The 24,328-nt window shown below is 34.2% G+C and overlaps 1 protein-coding gene and 1 pseudogene across 2 annotated transcripts; both read right to left on the bottom strand.

Annotated features, from left to right (window-relative positions):
• Positions 1–6,649: 6,649 nt before the first annotated feature.
• Positions 6,650–8,858, bottom strand: LOC145583933 (protein FAR-RED IMPAIRED RESPONSE 1-like). The gene is made up of 2 exons (XM_081640882.1): positions 7,960–8,858; positions 6,650–7,871 (listed from the first exon to the last, which is right to left on the bottom strand). Exons 1-2 carry the CDS (start codon positions 8,856–8,858, stop codon positions 6,650–6,652), a joined length of 2,121 nt encoding a protein of 706 aa, XP_081497008.1.
• Positions 8,859–15,937: 7,079 nt separating this feature from the next.
• Positions 15,938–23,777, bottom strand: LOC145586263 (uncharacterized; annotated as a pseudogene). Its single transcript, XR_014100868.1, has 10 exons — positions 23,612–23,777; positions 23,436–23,538; positions 23,291–23,356; positions 22,987–23,157; positions 22,780–22,890; positions 21,076–21,096; positions 17,690–17,773; positions 17,474–17,574; positions 16,878–16,962; positions 15,938–16,692 (listed from the first exon to the last, which is right to left on the bottom strand). The product of XR_014100868.1 is annotated as an uncharacterized LOC145586263 (transcript).
• Positions 23,778–24,328: the final 551 nt, after the last annotated feature.

The raw sequence follows: 24,328 nt of genomic DNA, 5'->3' as shown, positions 1-24,328 counted from the left end.
AAAGCCATTAATATAACCCCGCAGGCCCTACACTTACTTACGATTGGCCTTTATGGTTGTTTGTGTGAATATGAATATACTAAGTCTTCTTGGTCGGATAGTTAATTCAAATCATTTTTCATTATTTTTTGAAGCGTGTATGTATATATTCAGCTAATTAGTAAGTATAAAACCAAATTTTGTGCGAATTAAAGTCACTTTCGTATACAAATTTTAGAATTTCATTTTCCTTCATAGTAATAATAGGGGATGTTATGATTGACTGTATTTAGATGAATTGAGTTGAACTTATCGAATCTGAACTGAACTCAACATGTAGTTCACAAGACAACTTACACGAGCCAATTACAGAGAAGCGGAGTTAGTATATTGCCCAATATTTTATGATTATCATTGAAGTCATGTACAGCCAATAGTGAAGCCTTTCGATGGATCAAACACTTTATCACTGAGCTTTCCTTTTAAACCCAATTTAAACTCCACATCATTTAATTCAATTGGCAGCCCCTATTTATGGACATTTTCTTTCACCAACTACCATCTTCTTGTTTATTAATTACATTGTTTTAAACTAGTAGAGAACTTGAGATATAAAGTTATCAACAATCATAACATTCATAACTCCTTCATTCCCCCCTTCAAACCAATTCAAATCACACTATTATAATAGGCTACAAAAATAAACCCCAAATCTTGATAAACAAGAAGCCATAACAATGTCAGATGAAGAAAATCTACCATTACCAAGAACAAAACTATTCAAAGATGAAAAAAACATGTTTAACCTGGGGCCTAGGGATCGGTTATTTGTGGCGGTCGTAGAACTATACGATCCTTTATTAAGTTTTTGCAGATATGGCGTCAGGTGGGGTTCAAATCCAAGTTCTATGGATTTCGACAAAATGATTGAGTTCCAGCTTAGTGGTCAAAATTTCCGTTCAGTTAGGAAATAAACTGATCAAGAAGTGGTGGAAACAGCCAAACCGACCTTGGAGGATGCTACTCCCCCAATCGCAAATATGGTTGTTAACAGAAAAAACAGCTTCTCCTTCCCTATCCTCTCACCAAATGTTTACACAACACCAGGTTTGCGTGAACAAGAGCGTACGCCCCCAAACTCACGTTGTGGATCTAGCAAAGTAGTGAAAATGGTTACTTTAGGGGATTTGCTATACTCTCGCAAATTACAGGATTTGGAAAAGGGTACAAGAAACAAGTTTGAAGAATTTTTCAAGGGGCAAAATAAGGTCGTTGATCCGGAAATTGGAAATGCTGTGGAGGTTGCTAAGGAGACGAAGAAAAAGGTGGGCATTCTGTGGAAGATAGGTCTGTTTTTAAACTGTTTCGTCTTTCCTTCAAGAAACTGAGGATGATGTTGTAAAATGTCTGAGGTTTATAAAATTAGTAAGTCATCCAGTCCTTTATTAAAAAATTTAGTACTACTTTGGTCATGATGCAGCCCATGTAGGTGCACTATGGTGATCTTAGACTGAATAGAAATGAAAGTAATTATTGATTAAATTTTTTGTAAAATTTAGTTAAGTATGTAGTATCTACAGAATAGTACATATAATTTACCTGGGTTTAAGTTTTTAGAGAATGCAGGATATAAATTTGAACATGTGGGCTGTCTATGCAATATTTCAACAACATTCTGTACTTGAATGAGAGGTTAATCAAGTTAATTTTTATTTAGATTATGAATGTATTAATGGTTCTTATTACTTTATTAGTAATGTTTGTTATGTTTCTTTTAGTTGTGTATTTTAATAATTACATAACCCCATTAATATTTAATAAACGTTACTTCCCCTAATTGTAACATGATTCCAATATGGATAGTCTTTACTCTATGATCCTATATTGTAATTCTTTTTACAGTAATTAATACCGTGTGAATTGTGAAGGATGTATCCTATTTAAAATTTTCGGAAAAAATAAAATATTAAATAAAAATAAAAATCAACTTAGTACGGTGGTTAGTGCGAATGTTAAGATTAAAGAGTAATTAAAGTTTTTATAAATATACCCAACATTTCTTACCAAATACTCCCTCTGTCCCTTTATTTTTGCCCCATTGCCATTTTTTTGAGTCAAACTTTAAAATCTTTGACCATAATTTACCTTTAATCTATAAAAGATAATATAGTCATGAGTGGTCTTGTTAGATTCATCTCATTGTATATTTTATTAATATTATGTTTTTATAATTTTTACGTATATGGAAATAAAAATATAGAAGTTTTAAAACGCGTCTTGGAAACCGCGCATAGTCAAATGGGGTAAAAAAATAGGGACAGAGGGAGTATGAGTTGATGTGAGTATCTGAATATAGCAACAGTAAAAAAGTTTAAAAGTTGTACCATAATTAAATACACTATCCGTTAAAGAAGGAAAAGGTTTTAACCAAACTGATTTACAGCTAGCATAGTGATTGTATCTTATTTTTTTTCACGTAAATGAGTAAATATATTTTATTATCTAATCCTACATTTTTATATATTAAGTAGGATCAAATTTACCTAAAGTGTCTCGTTTCGTGGACTTTTATTAAAAAAATTACTGACAATATAATAATGTTATCGTTGCCGTACACGTGGTATCATCCCCTTATGCGTACGAGTTTAAATGAAATAGGGAACCCTAATTGGAGTTGTGCTTACTATTAAAACCCTAATGCCATAATTCAGTCTTCTTCCCATCCATCACCGTAACCCTGAATTTTATATCAGTTTTCCTGAATAATTAATCAAAATGGTGTCCAACAAGCAGACATACCAGCCGTCTCCGGTGAGGGAGATATATCTCTCATCACCTTCCCCAAGCCCATCTCGTTCCATAACACCACCAAGGTCACTTAGCCCTACACCATCTCCTCCATGCACTCCTCGTCCTCCCCCAGAAATATATACAACTACGGAAACTAAGTCCCCAATCTGGAATATCGGACCTCAATCCTAACAAAATTCAATACATGCTAGAGACTAAAAGGTTAGATGATGTGGAGAATGCGAAAGCGGATCTGATCAGAAAGTTCATTATGAACCCGATGGATGTTCCGTTGGAATGGAAGGATCTAAAAATGCTGTCGAACCAAGGGGATCTCTTTCCTGCACATCTCCCAGATATTGCCGATCTGATATTTCTCCCGGAGCCTGTTAAACGTCTATTCTTTTGGAGTATGGAGCAGTTAGATAAGGAAAATTCTTTGTTAGTCATACCAGAATTTATTGAAAATTTGGTTGACCCTCCACCTAAAATACCTCATCGAAAGCAGCAGATTATTCTTGAAAACTTCCCGATTTCCATCAAAACAATGAGTTGGTCAAACACATTGAAAGTAGTGCTCTGTCGTAGGAGTCATCGACAAATGCAGTTTACAGCTGGATGGAAGGAACAAGGATCACCTGATCAAGGAAGGAAAGTTGAAATAACTTTAACTCCGAGGACAAATGTTCTCATCGATCCTAAATCGGGAAAAGAACGAGATTATGTGGGTCAAATCAAGGGAAATACAGACAATTTTCCTCATTTTCCGACAAGGAGTAATCTGTCAATTTTGTACTAGAATGCAAGGGGAATAGGTCGGAAATCTTTCTCTAGAAATATTCGTCTACTGAATGAACAACATCAACCTCATATGATGGTGTTGTCTGAGGTCAGGGTAAGCGTGCAGGGTACATGGGAAATCATAAGAAAGTTACCATTTGATGAATGGACGATTTCCGAGCCTTGTGGATTTGCAGGAGGTATTGTGGTCATGTGGCAAACAAGGTACATCAGCTTTGAACCAATAACAATTACCATGCACGGAATCAATGCTATAATTCAGGTATAAGCCTTAACTTAAATTAGATTTCAATATGCATGTCTATGGTGATCGATATATGTAATTTAATTATTATTGGTTAATGACTCATGAGTGGTTAAAATGAATATTGGATAGTGTTGCATTTAGATAATCACGTATGATGAAAATTCATTGATTTCAATGTTACAATTTCAATTTTGTTCAAATAAATTTGTGTAATTTAAAAATATTAATTGAGACATTGGCCAAATAAAATCACATGTTTAAGTTGACTATTTAATCTGATAGAAATATATGTTTGCGCATTAATTTTATAACTTTCTTTGATTTTGAATTTTTATTTTTTTTTCCAACTTTTACTATCAAAAAGTTGACAAATTTACACAACCAACATTTAGGGATAAATTACTCGGGGTAAAATTGGGATAATTCTAAAACTCAAATGTTGGATTAAACAACCATATTAATTTAGGATTGTAGAATAATGTCATAAAGAAATATTGTAACCCAAACATGGCATAAAGATGTTTCTATTCAATGTAAGATAAATTATACGTTAGTAAGTTACTCCCATGTAAAATCGGGCTAGCCATTAAAATATAGTTAGACTATAGTGTAACTATGTAAGACTGTGTTCCTAATGTTCAAAGCCCACTGCCATTGTACTGCTAACAATTGCTTAACAAATAACATTATAAATTTATAATATGTTCCATTTGTTTAGAGCGAATTATTAGTTTTAGAAAGACGGTAATCTTAGTACTACGATGTATGTTACTGTGTTCCTTACCAGATACAATGCAGGGATCTTATCTAGACGAGGAGTGACAACATGGTCTTGTTTGAAGGATGAAAGGCTATACGAGTACCGGAATACTAAACATCTATAAGCTCTGATTGTTAGGGCTACTCATAAGGAATATGATGTTAAAATTTAGTAGTAATTAATCTTATGTCACGAGAAACTGTTATGAACTTATGTGATTGTAGTGCTGTTGTTATTTTAATTATGGTTGTATTGAACGATGTGTATGTTGGGAATAATTACTTATTAGTGCTTTTCAATTATATTGGGGCCCAACTAAAAGTCCTGACACAATGATGTAAGGGTTAGGGTCGTCCATTAATTGAACGGTCTGGGCTCATAAATTGTCAGCTACTCAACAAGGCTAGACCGGGCCTTTGTAGGCTCTATAAAATTTTATGAAATATATTATCTACTCTTAGCTACTGTTGTACATGGTTTCATCTAAAAACTAAAGCATCTCTAATCAATCAAACAGTAAACAAATTTTCTTAAATTTATAAACTCAATAAACATTCCCCAAATTTCAAATTATAAATACAAATAAAGATATAAATTCCTCAAATTACAATCTTCCTATATTATGTTTTTCTTCTGTGAATTTACCATATTTGGTTGCCGATTACCATATTCGATCGTCATGTAGATGTTAGTTTGAATTTGTAATTGGCTATACTGGTAACTAGAGTAGCTGCATTATTTTTACGACCACTGGTGATATTTGGGTGTTGTTTTAGTATGGCTATCTGCTACATTATAGAGAAGTTAGACAATGAAAACGATTAAATTTATTGAATAAATCCATGCAATGAAAACGATTAGTGGGTTCAGATTATTTTAGCTGGGTATCGTTTTTTGTTTTTAAATTGTGAATGGGCCGGGCTGGACCGAGCTTTTCTTCATAACCTTTAATCCAGATTGGGCCATACAATACTAGCCTTAGTCCAGCCAGCCCCACCCTTTTTATTTAAGGCCAGATCTACCAGGATCCGGCCTATTTAACATTTGTAGTATATATGTAATATTTATAAAATATTTGGTTTTGTTTAATGACTGTAGAACTCGATAAGGTAGCATAAACATTATTCGAGTTTTTTTGCAATGCTTACATTATGACGCAAATAATAAGTTTTAATAATAAAAGTGGTAATTGATATGACATCAATCACTTAGGAAATCACTTAGGAGTGCTTAAAAACCATATTGTTCACGACAAATACATTAAAGACTTTTTTAAACATAAGCAGACTATAATAGGTGATATTCCCCTACTTTCGATTATATTAAACGACACAAATCGTAATTTGAAGTGACAACAGGTTCAATGTTTGACTTTTGACGCCTTTGAAGCACTCGGTTTTTGGAGTTGAGTATTGCCTTTGCGCTTGATCTGTGTACAACGTATACAAGTTGGGTTAGCATCCAAACTAAATTCTAGACCAATAAATCCAACCAATACAAACAAAATTCTTACAGTCTTCTGAACATTTGCATCAACGGGTTGGGGCTCTAACTGAGTAAGTAGTTTAACCTTTGGTACCTGAGAAGATAATGTTAGGGCTATGAAGCAAATAAAGTCAAAGTCAAATAATCTAGTGCTCAATATTACCTTGGATTTAAATGTTGAAAACGTGACTTTGTTGTGCGTATCCAAGGTGTTGTTTTCAGTGATTTTGATTATGTTGGCGGCGTCATTATAGTTGATATCCTTTCCTTTTTTCTGCTGTACAGCCTTGCTTTTGTTTGCGCCAATGTTGCCTTTGAGGGTACCAGTCTTGCCTTTCTTCTCAACAAGCTTTCCTTTCTTGGTACCTTTGTTTCCTTTCTTGGTGCTAGCTTTTCCTTTGCTGCTGTCCGATTTTGCTTTTTTAGTGGCGCTTTTGCCTTTTTTCTTCGCAACAACTTTGCGTATCTTGGTGCCTTTTTTAGCGCCAGCTTTTCCTTTGGTGGTGATGGATTTTGCTTTGTTGGTCGCGCATTTGCCTTTCTTGTTTTCATTCATTCTTGCTTGCTATAGCCTTGTTATCGCTGTGCTATGATGATTTCTTGGTTTTGCAATATGGTTTTTTGAACCCCATCTTGGCTAAAGTCTTGTTTCGTGATCCCTTGGGCCTACCTCGAGGCCTTTTATTTAGCACTGGATCCTTTATGACAGGGACATCACAACCGCAAATGGATACATGTGAAAATCCATTGTCCAAGTCACAATTCATGTCGACTTGTTGGCTAAGCTGCTGAACACTTGACAAGGTATTTCCCTTTTCAGTCCTAAATGAGGCTGATTGATTTGCCTCTCCCGGAAAAGACATGTCAACACTTTCTTGAAACCTGTTACCCCTGCACTGTTCGACTTGTGACCTTAATTGAGCTAAACCTATGCGCACCAGTTCCACCGCAGCGTCATCCAAAGCAGCAGCTTCCTCGCACAACTCTTCAAAGTCAATCATCAGCTTATTGTACCGTCTGACTTCAACACTTTTACTTGGATCATGGTACGAAACACGAATGGCAGTGTGTTTCCTAAGGACATCCTTTCGCCAACGATTGAGTACATACTTATCTGGTATCTGAAACACGAGATTTTGATCCAGTATCCGCATCATATGCCTGCACATAATCCCATCAGTTACGAATTTCCGGCAGTCACATATTACCTCTTTCGTTTCCTTATTGTAAATAGCAGAATAAAACCTTCTCCGATTGGTTACAACTTCCTCACTCTGTCCTTCTGGAACAACCCATACACGGTCTTCAATCACATATTGAATAGTATTTTCAGTCAAGGCCTTCATCTCACTACAGTAACAGTACATCAATTTTGCACATTCTGATTGTATCTCTTGAAACTTTGTGTCCGTATACAATCTTTGAAATACCTTTTCAACTGTGAACCCAGTCACAAGCCTCCTCACATATTTTGCACATTTTGCATCAGCTGTTATCTCATCACGAATGCGTTTATCCATAGCCTTAGCATACTTGTGTGGAAATTCAAAAAGCTTGGTGTTTCGATTCACAAACCCATCAAAGAAACTGTTTATGCTCTCAACTCGTTGCATAGTCTTCATCCCTGCCCAAAAATAATCTTTCATGTACGCTGGAATCCACATATGCCGCTCATTGTATAGGCTTGCCAACCAATCGTTACACCCCAGGTTGTAGTTAGCAATAAACGCATTCCAACGGCTCTCAAACTCTTGAACATTTACACTCTCGTAAACTATAGCCTTCAACAAGCCCTTGAAATCCCTGTACCTACAAATCATAGCAAATTTCATTACAAGATAATCGAAGGAGATGCTCTTTAAATAAAACATAATAAAAATGTTGTTGCTATACTAACCGTTCACATTTCCCTAGTTTTTCTGGAATCTTTCTCATAATGTGCCAAATGCACCATCGATGTCGAGTTTGAGGTAGAATCTCCTCTATGGGCTTCCTCATGGCAGCAGCCTGGTCTGTCAATATGGCATTAGGGGCCCGGTAATTCATACATGACAACCACTCCTGGAATACCCATTTAAAGGTATCACAATCCTCATGAGAAATCAACCCACATCCTAACAATATAGACTGACCATGATGATTGACACCCACAAAATTAACAAATGGTAGTTCATACTCATTTGTTAGATATGTGGCATCGAAGCATACAACGTCACCAAATTCTTCATAAGCCGCACGACTACGCGCATCAACCCATAGAACATCTTTCAACCTCCCTTGCTCGTCAACGCGTTGGGCATGAAAAAAAAATTCGTTACCTTCTTTAAATTTCAGAAAAGTAGACATCATTGCTGATGAATCACCTCCAACCATTTTCATCCTTCTTTCCTTACAGACCTCATGCGCCAAATCTTTAACAGTATATTCCACGTTTTCCTGCCCGTCTACTTCCGCTGCCAAGCATCCATGAATTTGTGACATCGGCACTCCTTCGTCGTAGAAGTTCAGTGCCCTCTTCCTATCTCTATTAGTAAAGCTCTTCATACGATACTCTTTGACTAGCTTAGACATTCCTGGTGTAGGGGTGTGATTATCATGCTTTAATACCACTTTCTTCAACACCCATTCCCCCTCATGATTAAGCCCTGCATATATCTTTGCATTACACTCACATTTTTTTGACTTCCTCTTCCGTTGGCTTAATTCATCCACACACACGGCACCACCAACTACGCCCCCTGAACCAGACACATCCATAGCCTTAGCCCTTTTCTTCGCTTCCCTCCGCACCCTCATATCAGGTCTACCCTAGCATTCACACTTCCATGTTGTTGTAATACGGTCTCTACCCTCACCTTTAGAATACACACCTTGATCCCTTGTTACTCCAAATCCTTGTTGCTCTGCATATTCTTTGTAGTAGGACTCCACATCTTGCCACGTTTTAAAAACCATTCCCACCATAGGAGGGTCTATAGAGGCTGTTATGCGCACATTATTGCTACCAACGACCGTGCCTACTATCTCATTAGTTAGTGTTGGAGACTGAAATTGCTTCCCAGTTGGATCTTCAACCACCATGCTCATCGGTGTGGTTTGTCCCTCACTTAACGGGGTGCAACGAGTTACAGATTCAACAATGTCAAGACCATCTCCACACCCAAATTCACTCACAGTATCGTGAAGATTCAGCTCTTCAAGTCCATTACCCTCCATGGTTTCAATCCTTCTTAATCACAATGGTTTCACTTTCAATGCCTGCTACAAAACATGAAAGTTGTATATATTTGATTTATTAAAATGGCTTATATTTATAGAATAAGTTACCAGAATGCTATTTGTAGAGTGTAATTCAACAACAAAGATATAACAATTTGTCATTATTGTACATCGAAATTTTATATATTTACAAATTTTAAATTATTTCACACACTAATGGTTCTATTTCTCCATTTATTTATTATCTTCAATCTATTTTTTTTAATAGATTTTTTAATTTAAAAACAAACCCTTTCTATTTATTTAATCATTGAATTATTGGAAGTATATTGACCTGGTACAATCCAGTTAAGTATACTGTTATTACAAGATCTACAATCATCTATCCTAGGATTACAACAGATTTCGTTTAATAAAAATCCATACTTTATTTGTATTATACATAATAAATTAATAATTCCCTTTATATGCAGATTTATAGTTTTTTGTTCCAAAAAAAAAATATTGTATAATTTTTCCTAGATCTATAATTTTTGCCATATCTATATTATACATATTAAAAAAAAAAAAAGGTAAGACAAAATTTATATAATCTATCCTAATTTTACAATAGAAACCGTATTATAACATTGTTACATCTATATTTTTTACCACATCTATATTTTACGTATTAAATTAAGACATTCAAAACTTTATCTTCTATCCTAATATTGCAAAGATACATTATAATCTGTTTCTATTTAAAATACTATTCATAATATTTTTTAGAGCACTATTACATACTTAATAATATACAGATAATACTAATAACATAAAACGAGTATCAACATTTGTATCTAATATAATGTTTAAATTGCACTTACCAAATAATTCTATGCGCACGGCACAAAGAACCGATAATGTACAAGCTCAATTCTTTAAATCCTTTGCATACGGCTGATCCTTGATGCAAACATAGCCTTTCAACGATTCTCAATCACTTTGATTATTTGGGGATCAGTTCAAACTTGTTAAGCAAGAAATGTTTACTACAGCCTTAAGCTTTAAGACCCTCCAAACAGCCAACTACTACCTACCAAATAATTCATGAATAAAACTTAAAACTTATCCAATACGTTACCGTTCATTAACAAACGCTGTTTACATACGGAAATAAACGGCGTCAATACAAATATGCTTTGTCAGCGCAACCGTCAGCACCTGACTCATCGAACTTTAATGATGATTGCTGAGTTGGCAGCGAAGATTGACAAAGTAAAACAATCCAAGAGATTAACTGGGCAGCCCCCTAGTAAAAGTACATTGAAAATGTAAATTTACATTGGGTACCTAAATAAATAGAGAGAGAAAGTAATAAAAGTACATGAATAAAATTTACATAGGAAACTTAAATTTGCACAAATATTATTGCAAATTTGAGGGAATTTTGATAAAAAAAAATTAATATCAATGGTACTTGAAAAAAGCAAATGGGACTATCATTTTAGGACTTAAAATTGGCTAAAAGGGACTATCAATAAGGGACGGAGAGAGTACTTAATTTTAAAATACCGTCAATAAAAGACAAAATTATCTTTGATTTTCGTGCCAAAAGCATGCTCTTAAAAAGTTTTGAGGGTCACTTTTGCTCAAGGGTCCGATTTATAGTCAAAATTAACAACTTATTATTAAAAAAAATGCCTCATTTTGTGTGTGTTATCAAACCGAGGTACTTTTAGTACGTAAAACGTGACACTTATAATAATTTATTGTAAATATTGACTTCAAATCAGATTCAAAGGGTAAAAATGGCCTCCAAAACATCTAAACAACGTGTTTTTGACACAAAAATCGAAGTTATGTTTTAAGAACTTTAGATTTAACTGTTATTTAATTTAAGTATTAAATAGTGATGAAATCTATTTTTATGTTTTTTTTTGGTCGTTTTTGGGTGGTATTTTAAATGTTTTTTTGTTGTTGTTGTTGTTGTTGTGTGGTAATTTCAAAAAGTGAGTTACTTATGGGTGGTAAAATACAAATTTTCTAAAAAAAAACCTCATATCTCCATTTTTCCACCACTCATCTCTCTCCTCCCTTCATTTCGCCACTTGACTATGACTACCTTCATCACCCACGTGCATAAGCATCATCACCATGCCTTCGAAGACTCAACACCAACACAAGCAAAAACCTAACATAGGACCTAAACGAAGCACTAATTTCACAAACCAGCGGCCACCACACCACCCATCCACCATACGTAGCACCCTCACAACTCACCCCTCAACCACACACCATTGTTGTGCGGCCTGGTGCTCCACCATTTTCGTAGCCACCCATTGCACCACTGCCACCAACAACAACAATAACAACAAAATTGAGCAACTCAAAACAACTAATGAGTTTGCAGTTTGCACACACCACAGCTGAGTGAAAATGGTTAGGGTTGCCAATGAGAGGGTGCATAGGTTGTCGGTATAGGAGGAGAATGGAGGTGATGGTGGAGAAGAAGGTGATCAAAGTGGTGGGAGGCTGGGGAGGTGGTTGATAATAGTGTGACGGAGGAGATTGTTTAATGTTTTTACATAATTCTTTTTATAAAAAATTTGACCTATAGTATACGTAATAGGTCATAAATGTTCGTTAAAAGATAATACCCCAAATTGAACTGGATTACCGAGGAATAATCAAAAGGTTGGATTCTTCCTAGAAAACTAGACCAATTTCAGATTAATGTTGTTAATTTTTTCTATATTGTTTTTAAGCATTTTGGTAGAGAAACACCCCCCCCCCCCCCCCCCCCTTCACATCCCCACCGAAAATGGTGGAAATGGATTGGTAATTATAGCTGCGAAGAGAAGCACCACCATTCTTGAACCCTTAATGGCAGAAACTATGGTTTTTCTAGCAGCTCTTGAATGGACATTTCAAAGACAATGAGAATCAACTACTATGCTCTCTAGTTGCAAAAGTGTAGTGTGGGGATCAACTACTATGATCCAATTGCATTGTTATTGGAATAGAAAATACTATCTGATTGTGTAGGACTAAATTTTTGACCGCCCATGAAGGCTTATGTCTTGTTTTTGTGGCGTAGCACACATGATTTGATTTTCTTAATCCCACCCTCTTGAGGAGCCATAAAACAAAGCCTTCGGGCACATACATTAGCCGAGTTTTAATTTGACCGATGCATTTGATAATTTAGCTTTAAAACCTTGAAAAATCGCCACCGATTTTTTGTAATAAGGTAACTTAACCTGTTGGATGAAAAATCCAACATAACTCCAGTTTAATGGCCAATGAACCAAAAGAACGGATCCAAGATTTAGTTATCCATTTCGATCTAAAGATGACATGTTTTGAATCTTCTCTGATACAGAGTAGTAACGACGTTTTGACCCTAAATTTGCTTTAAATTAAGTGGGTTGATTATCTTTGATTGATTACATAATATAAGAATAACTTTGATTAGCATTATCAATTATCAAGATTATCAAGGTTTCTAAACGGGTTAGTTTATCCAAAAATCATCTTATTAGTTATAATGAAACTTTAAATAGATTTTTTTATCAATCATGATTCACGGTGATAGTAAAAAAAGCATACACACAATCAAAATTGTAAGAGAGTAGAGAGATAGTGCAATAATTAGTATACAAATTAGGGACGAAGATTAATGAATGAATTGTGAGGTAAATAAGCAATAATAATAATAATAATAATAATAATAATAATAATAATAATAATAATAATAATAATAATAATAATAATTAGCATACTACACATAATAAATAAATAAATAATAAAAAATGTTGGAGTCTAATCAAAGCAAGAGGATGTTCTAAAGTGACATCCTTTACTAGATTTGTTCCAAATTAGTTGGCTAGTTTTGGAGGATGCTCATTCCCAAACATTATTAATCATGAGAAAGAATAGGGTTTTGTAAAAGGAAAATCATGGACGAGGAACTTCACGAGTATGTGGTCCTCTATAATTTATTTTTTGACTTAGTTTTGATATTTGAAATAACATTAAATTCATAATAGGTTTCGGTATGACCACCAAAAAAAACATTCATGTATGATGTTTTTTGGCACTTAGGTCTAATAATATCAAAGAGATAATGACCCAAAAGATTTACTATATATAGTTGAGTTTCATACGACTTTGAACTTAAGTTTTGATGTTGTTTGATGAGCTTGAATGGAGAACTTTGAGCATTGCTTTATATTTTGATAGGGATTAATTAAGAATTTTGTGTCATATTTTCTCTAAGAAGCTTAATGTTTAATTAAAGTAAGTTTTGCTCTTTTAAAATTGTCCTTTCTCCTTCAAAGTGGTGGAAAATGGTGGTTATCTATAGCAACAAAAAGGAATTTGGAAAAGCGGCTTTGGCGCTCGGTATAGGGTTGGGCGTCTAGTGCATTTTTTTGTGCAAAGTGCCAAAACTAGAGGCAAGAATTTCAAGGAATCTACATATGTCCCACCCTAGAGCTTCCAATGGTTGCACGTACAACTTACGCTTCTTGCAAAAAATATTTGGATTGTCAAAGTTTCTTTCAAAGGAATCTTCAAGATTTGGTTTGGGTATAGTAGCTCTTGATTGGGCTTGGAAATTATATTTAGGTTTCGGAAAAAAGGTTTTGAGGTTTGAAAGGCTTTGATTGGCTTTAAAGTGGGCTTGGGTTCAAAATGAGGATTTACCTACTTTCAAAAAAAGATTCATTTTAGCAATACCCTTGCTCACATTTGAGACCACATCAATTGAGCATTTGACATTCTTGTCATCTGGCACTATTTGGGGTGATATAATTTTGTTGTTTACAACTTGCATAAACCTAATTAGAAATTCAAAATGAGGCCAGTTAGTATATGCAAATACAGAAACTGTCAAGGAAGCCGATTATCAAGCAAAGTGGTTAGGTTTCCAACTACTATTAGCTTATAGCAAGAATGAGTTATTCTGAACACTTTTGTAATTATAATATTCCAACCCATTCTCTTTGGGATTATATTGTGAAAAACTATCAAACAACACTTGATAATTATGGCAGCATTCAGATGATGTGCAACCTCGATCTATATATCCCCAACCTAATACTATTATGTAGTGCTACTTTTATCATTTTTAATCTAATTGTTCCTTCTCACCCTATTTCTATGAGAAAAAATAATATATAGTTGAGATACTATTATGTAGTGCTACTTCTTGTAGACAATAGTGGTCAATCAATACTTTAGCTCAAGCTAACAATAATTTCATGGTTACAACCAACCTTAGGCTTTGTTTAGTTCAACTTACTTTTATTTATTTAAGAAAAAAATTAGTTCAGATCAGATCAAATAAGAAAAATAAGTTCAGATCAGATCATTGTTTTATGTGCAGTTTTTTTATCGCTAAATATCTTTAATTTCGTAGTGAAAAAATTATGAAAATTACATATTAATAAGAATACACATTATTACGAATCTAACAAGACCCGACTTGATATATTTTTTCCTTATAGATTATCGTTCACTTAAGGTCAAAATTTAGTCAAATCAGACATTCAAATCAGATCAGACCAGATAAGTTCAGATAAGCAAAAATAAGATGAATTAAACAAGTTTTTATTACGTGTTAAAGTGTATTTTATAAAGATGCCAACAACATAGATGGCTCTAAGCTTTTTTCATTGGTTCTAAAAAGAAAATCCAAATTAAGAGCTACTTCTTGTAGACAGTAGTGTTCAATCAATCCTTTAAATAGTTTCATGATTACAAACAAACCCTATTACGTGTTAAAGTGTATTTTATTTATATACCAACAATATAAATGGCTCACTTTAATACATTTCTTCATGACTTTTAAATAGAAGATAGTTTATTGGTGACAACCAATGTTTTAAGTGGATGTGTATTGAACATCCAGTTTCACTAGTTGTTCACCAAAAATAATTTTTTTTTAGTGATCTAGCTTCTTAAATGGGCATTCCTGATTAGGTCATCAATCCTCATCATAATCCTATTTTTACTACTAATTCTAAATTAATCACAATAGTTCATCACCTTCACCCTTTGCAACTTTTCATTGTCTTTTTAATTTTGATACTTCAAGAAGTTTCTAAGTACTGAAAAGTTCTAGAGTGAGTCTTGAACGCCAACAAGATGATAAGTTGATAACACCATAGTTGCCTTACATCACCTTTGTTTCCAAATCTAAAATAATTATAAAAAAAATAAATAAAATTAAAACACCTTGCAACACTGAGATCCTGCTATGTTGGTGATATCTCTTTACTAGAATTTGTTTATATACACCCAGGTGTACAGTACACCCAGGATCATTGCTCATTTAATCAACAATGAGCTAATAATATTCCTACTCATTTGTTGGTCGAATGAGCAAATGACTTGGGTATCGATATACCCGAGTGTACATAATTAGCTCTCTCATCTTATAATTATTGAGGTGGTCCGTTAGCCTATGGTCAAAGGAGAGAATAATTAACAAATTCCCCTTCATTTTCTTAATTATTATATTCATATATCTTTTGTGAAAACTAGAAAATCATTTCCTTTAATTCACAAATTTCTAATACAAATTTTAAAATTATTCTCCAAGGGGGCGTTTGGTATAAATATTGGAACAAGGAAAACCACATGAATGGGTCGCGGTTTAAAGCTTTATACCGATCATTTCTTAAATAAACACCTTAGAATTCTCATACTTGTGTCAAATCTAGCTTCAATTTGTAAGAAAAGTAGTGACAAGAATGGTAACATATCTTTGTCACAGGGCATAAATCATCCACGACATAAGGACAACAGTATCCAAAGTCATCGCAACTACAATAATTACCTAAAGAGTAAGCATGCTACGATAACACAGTTTCAACACAATTCTAACCGACTTTGTAAACTATGAAGCCCTAAGGAAACCAAACAAAAATCAACGTAAACCAGCAAAGCCTCCAATTCAATTACTCCAGAGCACTCAATTGTGAATTGCCATCATCTTCTTCAAGCTTGGTTGGCTCATCAACTCTCTCATTCTCATCTAGGCCAAGGATATCATCCATCATGTCGTCCTCACCAACATTTATAACTTCAACCTCCTCTTCATCTTCATTGTTTGCACCAGGGATTTTTCGTGCCTTGGGCCCATGTTCCAGCCTATGCGTTTCCAACTCTTTATCCATGGTTTCCTGCAAGTTCGCATCATTGTTTGCATGCCTTGAGTTTCTTGCAGTCATCAACCTATCGATATCCTTTTCAACATTAGCAATATACTACTCATGTATTTCTTTCTGATAGGCAGAAAGCTCCTCTCTCCTGGCAGTCTTCCATTCCAAGAATGCCTCCAGTTCAATGACGCATATGGAGTTTTAGCTACCCTTGCCTGTCCGTAGACTACGTAATTTGGTATGGAATCAAATAACAGCTTGGGCTACCAATTTGGAACGGTGACAAACATTATACTGAGCCCTCTAAAATAGACTTCCTTGAATAACAAATTCAATTAGCAAATACGGCAAAATATAAATATTTTCTGATTTCCACCCTCTTTTTCTTTTTCAAAAGAATAGGGTTTTCAGCTTCCTATACACAATACAATATTGTTTAAAAACCCACCTGTTCTTTCTTTTGTTTACGTAACTCTGCATCCTCTTCCATTGACTTAGCAAACATGTAATAGATTTGTGGCTCTGTCTTTGTCCTGAGTCACCATAAAGAAAGAAAAATATTTTCTAATCAGCCATAATAACTGGAAAATTGACCTAAATTAATACCTAATATCACATGCCAAACCAGGTAAAAAATCAAGTCATCCTGTTGCTTGAACGGCATGCACATGAATTGAAACTTATCTTAGGCTCAATAAAATTTCCAATATGGATACTTTTTGGACCTAAAGTAAAATTAACCTGCAGCAGAATAGAAAATTGTTCAATGATTAGAAATTTAAATAAATATCGTACTCCAAATTATCCTTATAGCTAATACATAAAGGTACTTCCTCCGTCCCTATATAAAGCCCATTTCTCATGTAAACCATTAACTTATTTTTTACATTCACATTAAATCAATAAAACTCCCTAATACTTTCCCTAGAAATAAACTATCTTACACTTCTTTTTATATTCAACTTTAATTGTCAACACTCCACAATAATTCCTCCCAAAAACTCTGTGCCCTGTTGGGCTTTTATTTAAGGAAGGAGGGGGTACCTTAAAAAATTTGTAAGCTTCTTATGATGCTCGCTCCATTTAAGAAATAACAATTCCAGTTTCTTCTCTTCGGCCTTGGCAGCTACACGAGCTCTAAGTACCTGACAAAATTAACATCATAAGACATACATGATGTGGCTGGGATCAGACAAAAAATAAGAAGAGTAAAAAGCACTACAATCTCCAATACACAAGAAGGGTTTATAGATAGCATACTAAATCACGCTTCTTGTTTTCAGCCATTCGTTCACGCTCTTGTTGCCGCAGCTTCTCACTTTCTTCACGTGCTTTTTGCTCAGCCTAGTAGGATCAAATTCCTCTATCAGCAAGAAATTACTATTAAAGTCCAGCAAGATCTACACAATTTTTGGACCTCTGCACCAAAGTTCAATGTTAAATGTTATGATATGAAATGCAAACCATTGAAATAAAATTCAACAACCAAATAGCTGATAACAACATTGATTCTTTGTTCAGCTTTGCTTGAGACATAAAAAGATAAATAAATGACCACTACTTAAATTATGCATCAAGGATAGAATTTGTGCCAATTAACGAAATGATAGAACTAGAACTTGCAAGACATTCCATGTCTGCTAACAGTGAAGAACCTTGGGAAAGATGTACTCGCTTTTTGCAAGGAGCTTCTTAAATTTCTGAAACAAAGACATAATAAAGTTTTAAAAAAACTAAAGAAAAAAATTCAAACTTTCTGCAAAGAGCAGAACGGATAATAATCACCAAAAGAAAAAGAACAAAAAAATAAAAGAAAAAGAAATCCACCACAATATAAGCTTGCAATGAACTGATACAACAGATTTTGAAACGTGTAGGGAAAGAAGTAACAAATTACGGATGTTTAGCAAATAAAGTATCAAGTAATATCTGATTTAAAGAATTAGTCAGTAAGAGCAAACACACCCCTTTTTATCGATAAAAAAGATTTTCTATATGTGAGCAGATGCAGAATTTTCAAGAACAGAGAAAAAATACCCAAAACAGCCAAAAAAATTCTCCTCATTCTCTATGTTCTACTCAGTTACTATAGATATTTTAAGAAAACATTAAAAATGTGAGGGATCATGGAGAGGTTAAACGAGGTAGAGGGAGACCGAAAACGACTTGGTTGGAAGGAGTTAAGAATGATATGAAACATGTTAGCATATGGATTTGCATGAGAATGAGGTATTTGATTGTAAGAGATGGAGGAGGAAGATTTTTGTGGATGACTATACAAAATAATCACTTTTGGTTCATGTAGCCGACCCCACTTATGGGATTAAGGCTTTAAGTGACTGATTGATTAAAAAATGAGAGTGACTGTAAGATAAAGTAGGATAGAGTAAGAGAAGAATGTAAATAAGTGGGTTTATGTAAGAACAAAGTAAATAAAGTAAGAGAGAATAAAAATGTGTATTAATTGAGGGTTTTAAAGGGGTAAAATGGTTTTTTTTTTCTTTTTTTTTTTTAAATAAAGCAAAGTGAATAGAACAAAAAAAATGCCTAAAATGGAAAGTCAGTAGAATAAAAAAGAAAGGAGAGAGTACAATATAGCAATTATCATTGAATTCTCTCACTATGTACCTACAGGGTACTAAAAGTCCATGTCATAGCCCACAAAGAAGCAAACTAAGTTATTCTATCAGTTTAGGGGAAAATATGCACATTTCGTTAAATCAGAGGCACCACAAATTAGCTAAAACTACATTACACCACCACATCTTCACTACCCTACTAACACCCACAAAGCAAACTTGTAGCAGAATGAAAACAACACAAAGAAAACTTGGTACCCCCGCTCCACCTAATTTTATCAATGCATATAAATGAATAAGACCCTAAGTCTTTCAACATTATAACAAATGATTGAAATTCAAATCATTCAAGCATCCATTTAAAAAAATCCCTCCTATCACGGAACCCCTTTTAAGGTAAAATATACAATAAATGCAACAACATATTCTCCATGAGAATAATGTGTAACCAACTTCCTAATACTACCACCGTTTCATATTAATTACAACAAAGGGATATGATTTGTGAGACATAAAAAATTTCCTTTGTTGCATTTAATATGAAATGGAGGTAGTGTGTTATCTAAGATGTGAAGTGCATACTCCCCCCCTTCAACATATAGGCTCCGTTTGCTTTTATGGAAAACACCGTTCATGGAAAATCATTATTAAAGAAAACAATTTTCAATGAAAATAATGATTGTGGAAAGTATTTTCCATTGTTTGTTTGATAATAGGAAACTTATGGAGAATAAGGAAAACAAGAGCAAAGGGAGAGAAAGGATAGAGAGGAGAAAATTGAGAAGTGAGGAGTAAAGAGGAAACTGTGTCATACTTCTTTACAAAGGAAATGTCTTTCCTTCTCTAAAAAGAAAATTTTCACCTATGGGTAAATTGCTTTCTACCCTTTAACAAAACAAAGGGAAATGGAGAAATGAAGGAAAATCATTTTCCATGAAAATGTTTTACACCCAAACAAATGGAGCCATAATCTTTTTCTAGGTTTGGGCACACATATTAAAGGTTTTGTAGGGCATGGGTGGATAGGTTTTGTAGATAGTGGGGAAAGAAGAATATATAAACTGAGTTAAATAAAGTTAGTGGTTAATAAGGCCCACATAGCATGGGATTTGGAGAGCATGTGAGAGAAAGAGAATTATTACAGGGAGGGCAGTTCCATGTCACATAGGTTTAGTAGATTAAATTTCAAAGTCACAGGGAAGATTTTATGAGGGCAACCCAATAAGGAATGCAAGAACACTATTAAAACTCACAAATCAAGTAGAGGTATTTTAGGGAATATTTTAAGCATCCCACACTTGAACCCCACTGTTATCATACATTTAAGCATGATGGCGTCCAAAGGAAAGGAAGGTAGAGCAAAAGAGTCACCAACAAGTTTTAGAAACTTATAAACCGTTTATATGGTGAAGGTTACACCCCTTCACGATCCATGAGATCGTTAACTCCATAGTGGTCCTGAATCATGACTAGATATTCGGGGATGAAGGTACAAATCCAACCTAAAAGAGATTGAATCTGTCCTAAAAATAGGCCTCTACTTTATTCTTCTCATATTTATGTGCATTTTCTAACTAACATACAATCAATATATTAATCCTAAACCTGTTTAATCTATATTGGTTGAATATTAATGCACAAACAAATCTGTTACTGACGATAACTTGAATTAAAATCATATTAGCCTAAACAAAATTATTAATTATCTTATTAAATGTGATTTCAAATACAAATTCCCTTTAAACCTGCAAGAGAGGGCGTGATCAAGCAATAACAATAAATATATCAAGCAACATAATAATTATGATACAACAAATCACATCATCATCTCAATCTCATCAAAGCATAATAATATTAGTAAGATCCTAAGCATGATACTAACATGATTAATAACAAACCCTAGTATGTCACTAAACAATAAAGCTTTAGCCTTAACATGATAGAAGAAAATAGGAAGCAACTTAATCATGATACTAGAAAGCAATAAATAACATCCTAACATGATACTAGGAATTAAAATAATATAAGCATGCTTTCTATAGAAATATAGCAATTGAAATTACTCACTTTGTTGTCTCGTATCTCTTTCTATCAAAACAATACACACGTTAGTAACTTCAATGAAAACATTAAATCAAACAATTAATTTAAATAATTGAAATAGGGATTTGGGACCAAACCCTCAGAAGTATCAACCTTTCACATATAGGGCGAAGGCATTTTCGAGCTTGGCTATGTGTATCTAAGTCTCGTGACGGACGAATGGTGTTTTTGAAAAGGCAAGGATTAGAAAGAAGGAGAAAGAATAAATTTCTAGCTTTTAGAGAGAAAGAATAAAAAGATGATTGTTGATGATTAAAAATGGGGAAAATCCGACCCTATTTATAGAGAAAAACATCTGGAGAAGATCGAATTTTAATCAGTATAAAACTGCATCCATCGCAGCGCGACAAGACCATCGCGACGCGACAGCTCTATCGCGAGGTGATGGCTCCATCGCGACGCGATGATGTTGCTGGATAATTTTAGTCGTACGAAATCCATTATCGAATATAAATAGATAATTAGAGTCCGTACTTTATCTTTTAAAATCATATTAAATCCTTTAAAACACTTGTTTTATTCCAACAAAAATTCTTTATCTTTTCTAAAAATATAATTATTAATCCTAATCTCTTTAAAACTTAAAATAACCTTCTAAATTATTCTAGAAAATTAAAGTAATTCCTAATGACTTTAAAAACGATAATTAAATAGACCCTCCACTTGATCATTGGATCGCCCATAAAACTCATTTAATATCCAATTTAATATTTAGGCTATAACTTCCTCATTATTCATCGGAATTGAGCTTATAATATATCGTTGGAAAATTCTATTCGAGCCCCATCCAACTACACTATTATTGGACCCATATCATAGACCCAATTAAATTGGATTGGACATTTTCATAAATAAGATACGAAAAAAAAAAATTTATTTGAAAACAGAAAGAAGTATTTTAATTAAAAACAGAGTAATCACGAGACTCTTTCACATTTCACCTCGTTCGATAATCAAATGACGTGAAAGGTACTCATCACAGACCAAAAATAACCATGAGTGTTCATAAGAAAAATCTACTTGTGCACATCAAAGGATATAGTGATACTTGGCACAAGGAGAGTATGGTCATTCTTCTTGTATAGAAAAGGCTATTCTCAAACTAAAGGATGTCAGATTTCAGCATTTACAGCATTTACAGAGTACTACCATGTACCTATACAAAGAAACCTGTATTACAATAATTTTGGAATTTTATTATGATTAGCTGTAGCAAAACAATGTTCTTAACCAGGCAGAATTCAGTGTCACCTCTACAAGGTTTCAATCACAATATAGTTACATGTTACTAATGGACTAATGGTATCAACATCAAGACACTCTCCCCCTACCAATTGTGATAAAAACATTAAGTCACTGTTACAGTTACAACTTACAAGACTACTGGGAAGCTTCAATTATGATACTTAATGAACAACCTACATATAGTAATGCTTACATTCTGCAATAATCTAGGATTTTCTCAAGGAAAGAAAAAACAAAAACAAAAAAAAAAAAAATATCTTACATCTGACACAGGCTCAAGGGGGAATAAACATGAAGAGAATATGACTTCCCGCAACCGATTTTAAGCTTCAAACAAACAGTTGTGCTCCAGCATACATAAAATTCATCCACACCGAGATAACATTGACAGAGAAGGGCAAACAATTAAATGTTAAAACATACCTCCAGGGTCCCCAAAAGTTGACCCAACATCCTCCTATTCCTATTAACCAATCTTGGATCCTCGTCTTTAGGCAAAACTCTAGGAATTTCCTTTACTTGATGATCAGCTCCCTAAAACACAATTCCCGAGACACATCAAACCTTGTTCATCAAACTAAAAGCCAATTTAGTAAAACATGAAATCACATATATTCCAAAATCACTAACATTATCTGCCCGTAAATCACCGTTTTTCACAGAACCTAATCGACTTTTCTGCAGAACCGAAGACCTTTGATCATTCCTGCTAAACGGACCCAAGATAGTAGCAACTGAACCCTCATTTTGCTCTCCACTAACTGGATTTTCCCCTTCAGCCACTTCCCCATCACCATCCACCTTCAATTCATCAAATTATATCCATAACACAAAATAAAGAATAATTTCCAATTTCAAATTAAACCCACGATTAATATCATGAACTCCAAGATTAGGGCACCACAAAATCATTTAACAAAAGAAAAATGAAAACCTTAACAACTGCAGAACACAATCGACGCTTCGCAGGAGGCTCATCCTTCGAATTCGTCCTATCAATCTATAATCAATCAATCATTCAGAAAATCTATAAATTTAAAACTTGATGAAACAACAAAACAAGAAGAAGAAAGTATTACGGGTCTGACAAAACCACGTTGATTGGGACCAAAATTTCTGGAAGAAATTCCCAGAAAAACCTCCGCGACGAAACCCTCTTGGATCCCTAATACGCTCTGTAATCTGCAGCAACCACAGTTCATAGTCAAAATGGTGCAGAAATTTGAGGAAGAAGAAGAGAAATTGAGAAGAAAACCTCGCGTTGTTGACGCTGCAAAGCTTCAAGCTCTTTGCGAAGCTCCTCTTCAGTCTTCTCGACGGTGAAGTCCGCCATTATTGAGAGTTTAAGCTTTGCTATTGGTGCTGCTCTTTCATCGCTCTACGGCTATATGTGTATGTGAAATGTGTTGATGGCAAGGTAAAGTTGGAAAAACAACCCAAAAAATGAGTTAAGTCTTTTGGATTCTCTAAAACCCTCCTCCTCTTATTTATTTAGTAGTTACTAGTTCGAGGATTACCGAGTTTATCCCGTGGTAATTGGATGCTTTATACGTTATTAATTAATTATTTTACCGTTCTTTATTACGGTAATGTTGGAGATTTTACATTTGTCAATGTACAAGTAGGTTATGCTCTTGTTTGGTGCTTGAATAGCATTAAAGACTACAAGAGGTTCGCGGGCTAGATCGATAGTTCATACTTGTAAGTCAACAACTTGTCGAAGGGGCTTACAACATCAGTTAACATAGGCTCAAACATGATTTGAAGGGTGCTAGCTATATCATGCAGAAAAAAGAAAGAAAAAAAGACCATATCCCCTATATATTGAGCACTCATTCCAATCTATTGATGGAAAGAAAGATCTTCGTCAAACTAGGAAGATGCCTATATATAGATAGAGTAAGGAAGAAGTGAACTGCTAACACAATACAAGGAAACTCTCCAGCCATAACTCGGTAAATTAAGAATTGAA

The sequence above is a fragment of the Chenopodium album genome, chromosome 16 (assembly GCF_948465745.1).
Source record: "Chenopodium album chromosome 16, dcCheAlbu1.1, whole genome shotgun sequence".
NCBI lineage: Eukaryota > Viridiplantae > Streptophyta > Magnoliopsida > Caryophyllales > Amaranthaceae > Chenopodium > Chenopodium album.
This window is presented reverse-complemented; position numbering and strand designations above follow the sequence as displayed.

What these genes read in the sequence shown, in the direction of transcription:
- LOC145583933 (XM_081640882.1), bottom strand. Translation starts at nt 8,858, where the DNA reads ATGAGGGTGCGGAGGGAAGCGAAGAAAAGGGCTAAGGCTATGGATGTG. An exon ending in AAACTAGGGAAATGTGAACG is followed by an intron (nt 7,872 to 7,959) that starts GTTAGTATAGCA and finishes TATGATTTGTAG; the next exon opens with GTACAGGGATTTCAAGGGCT.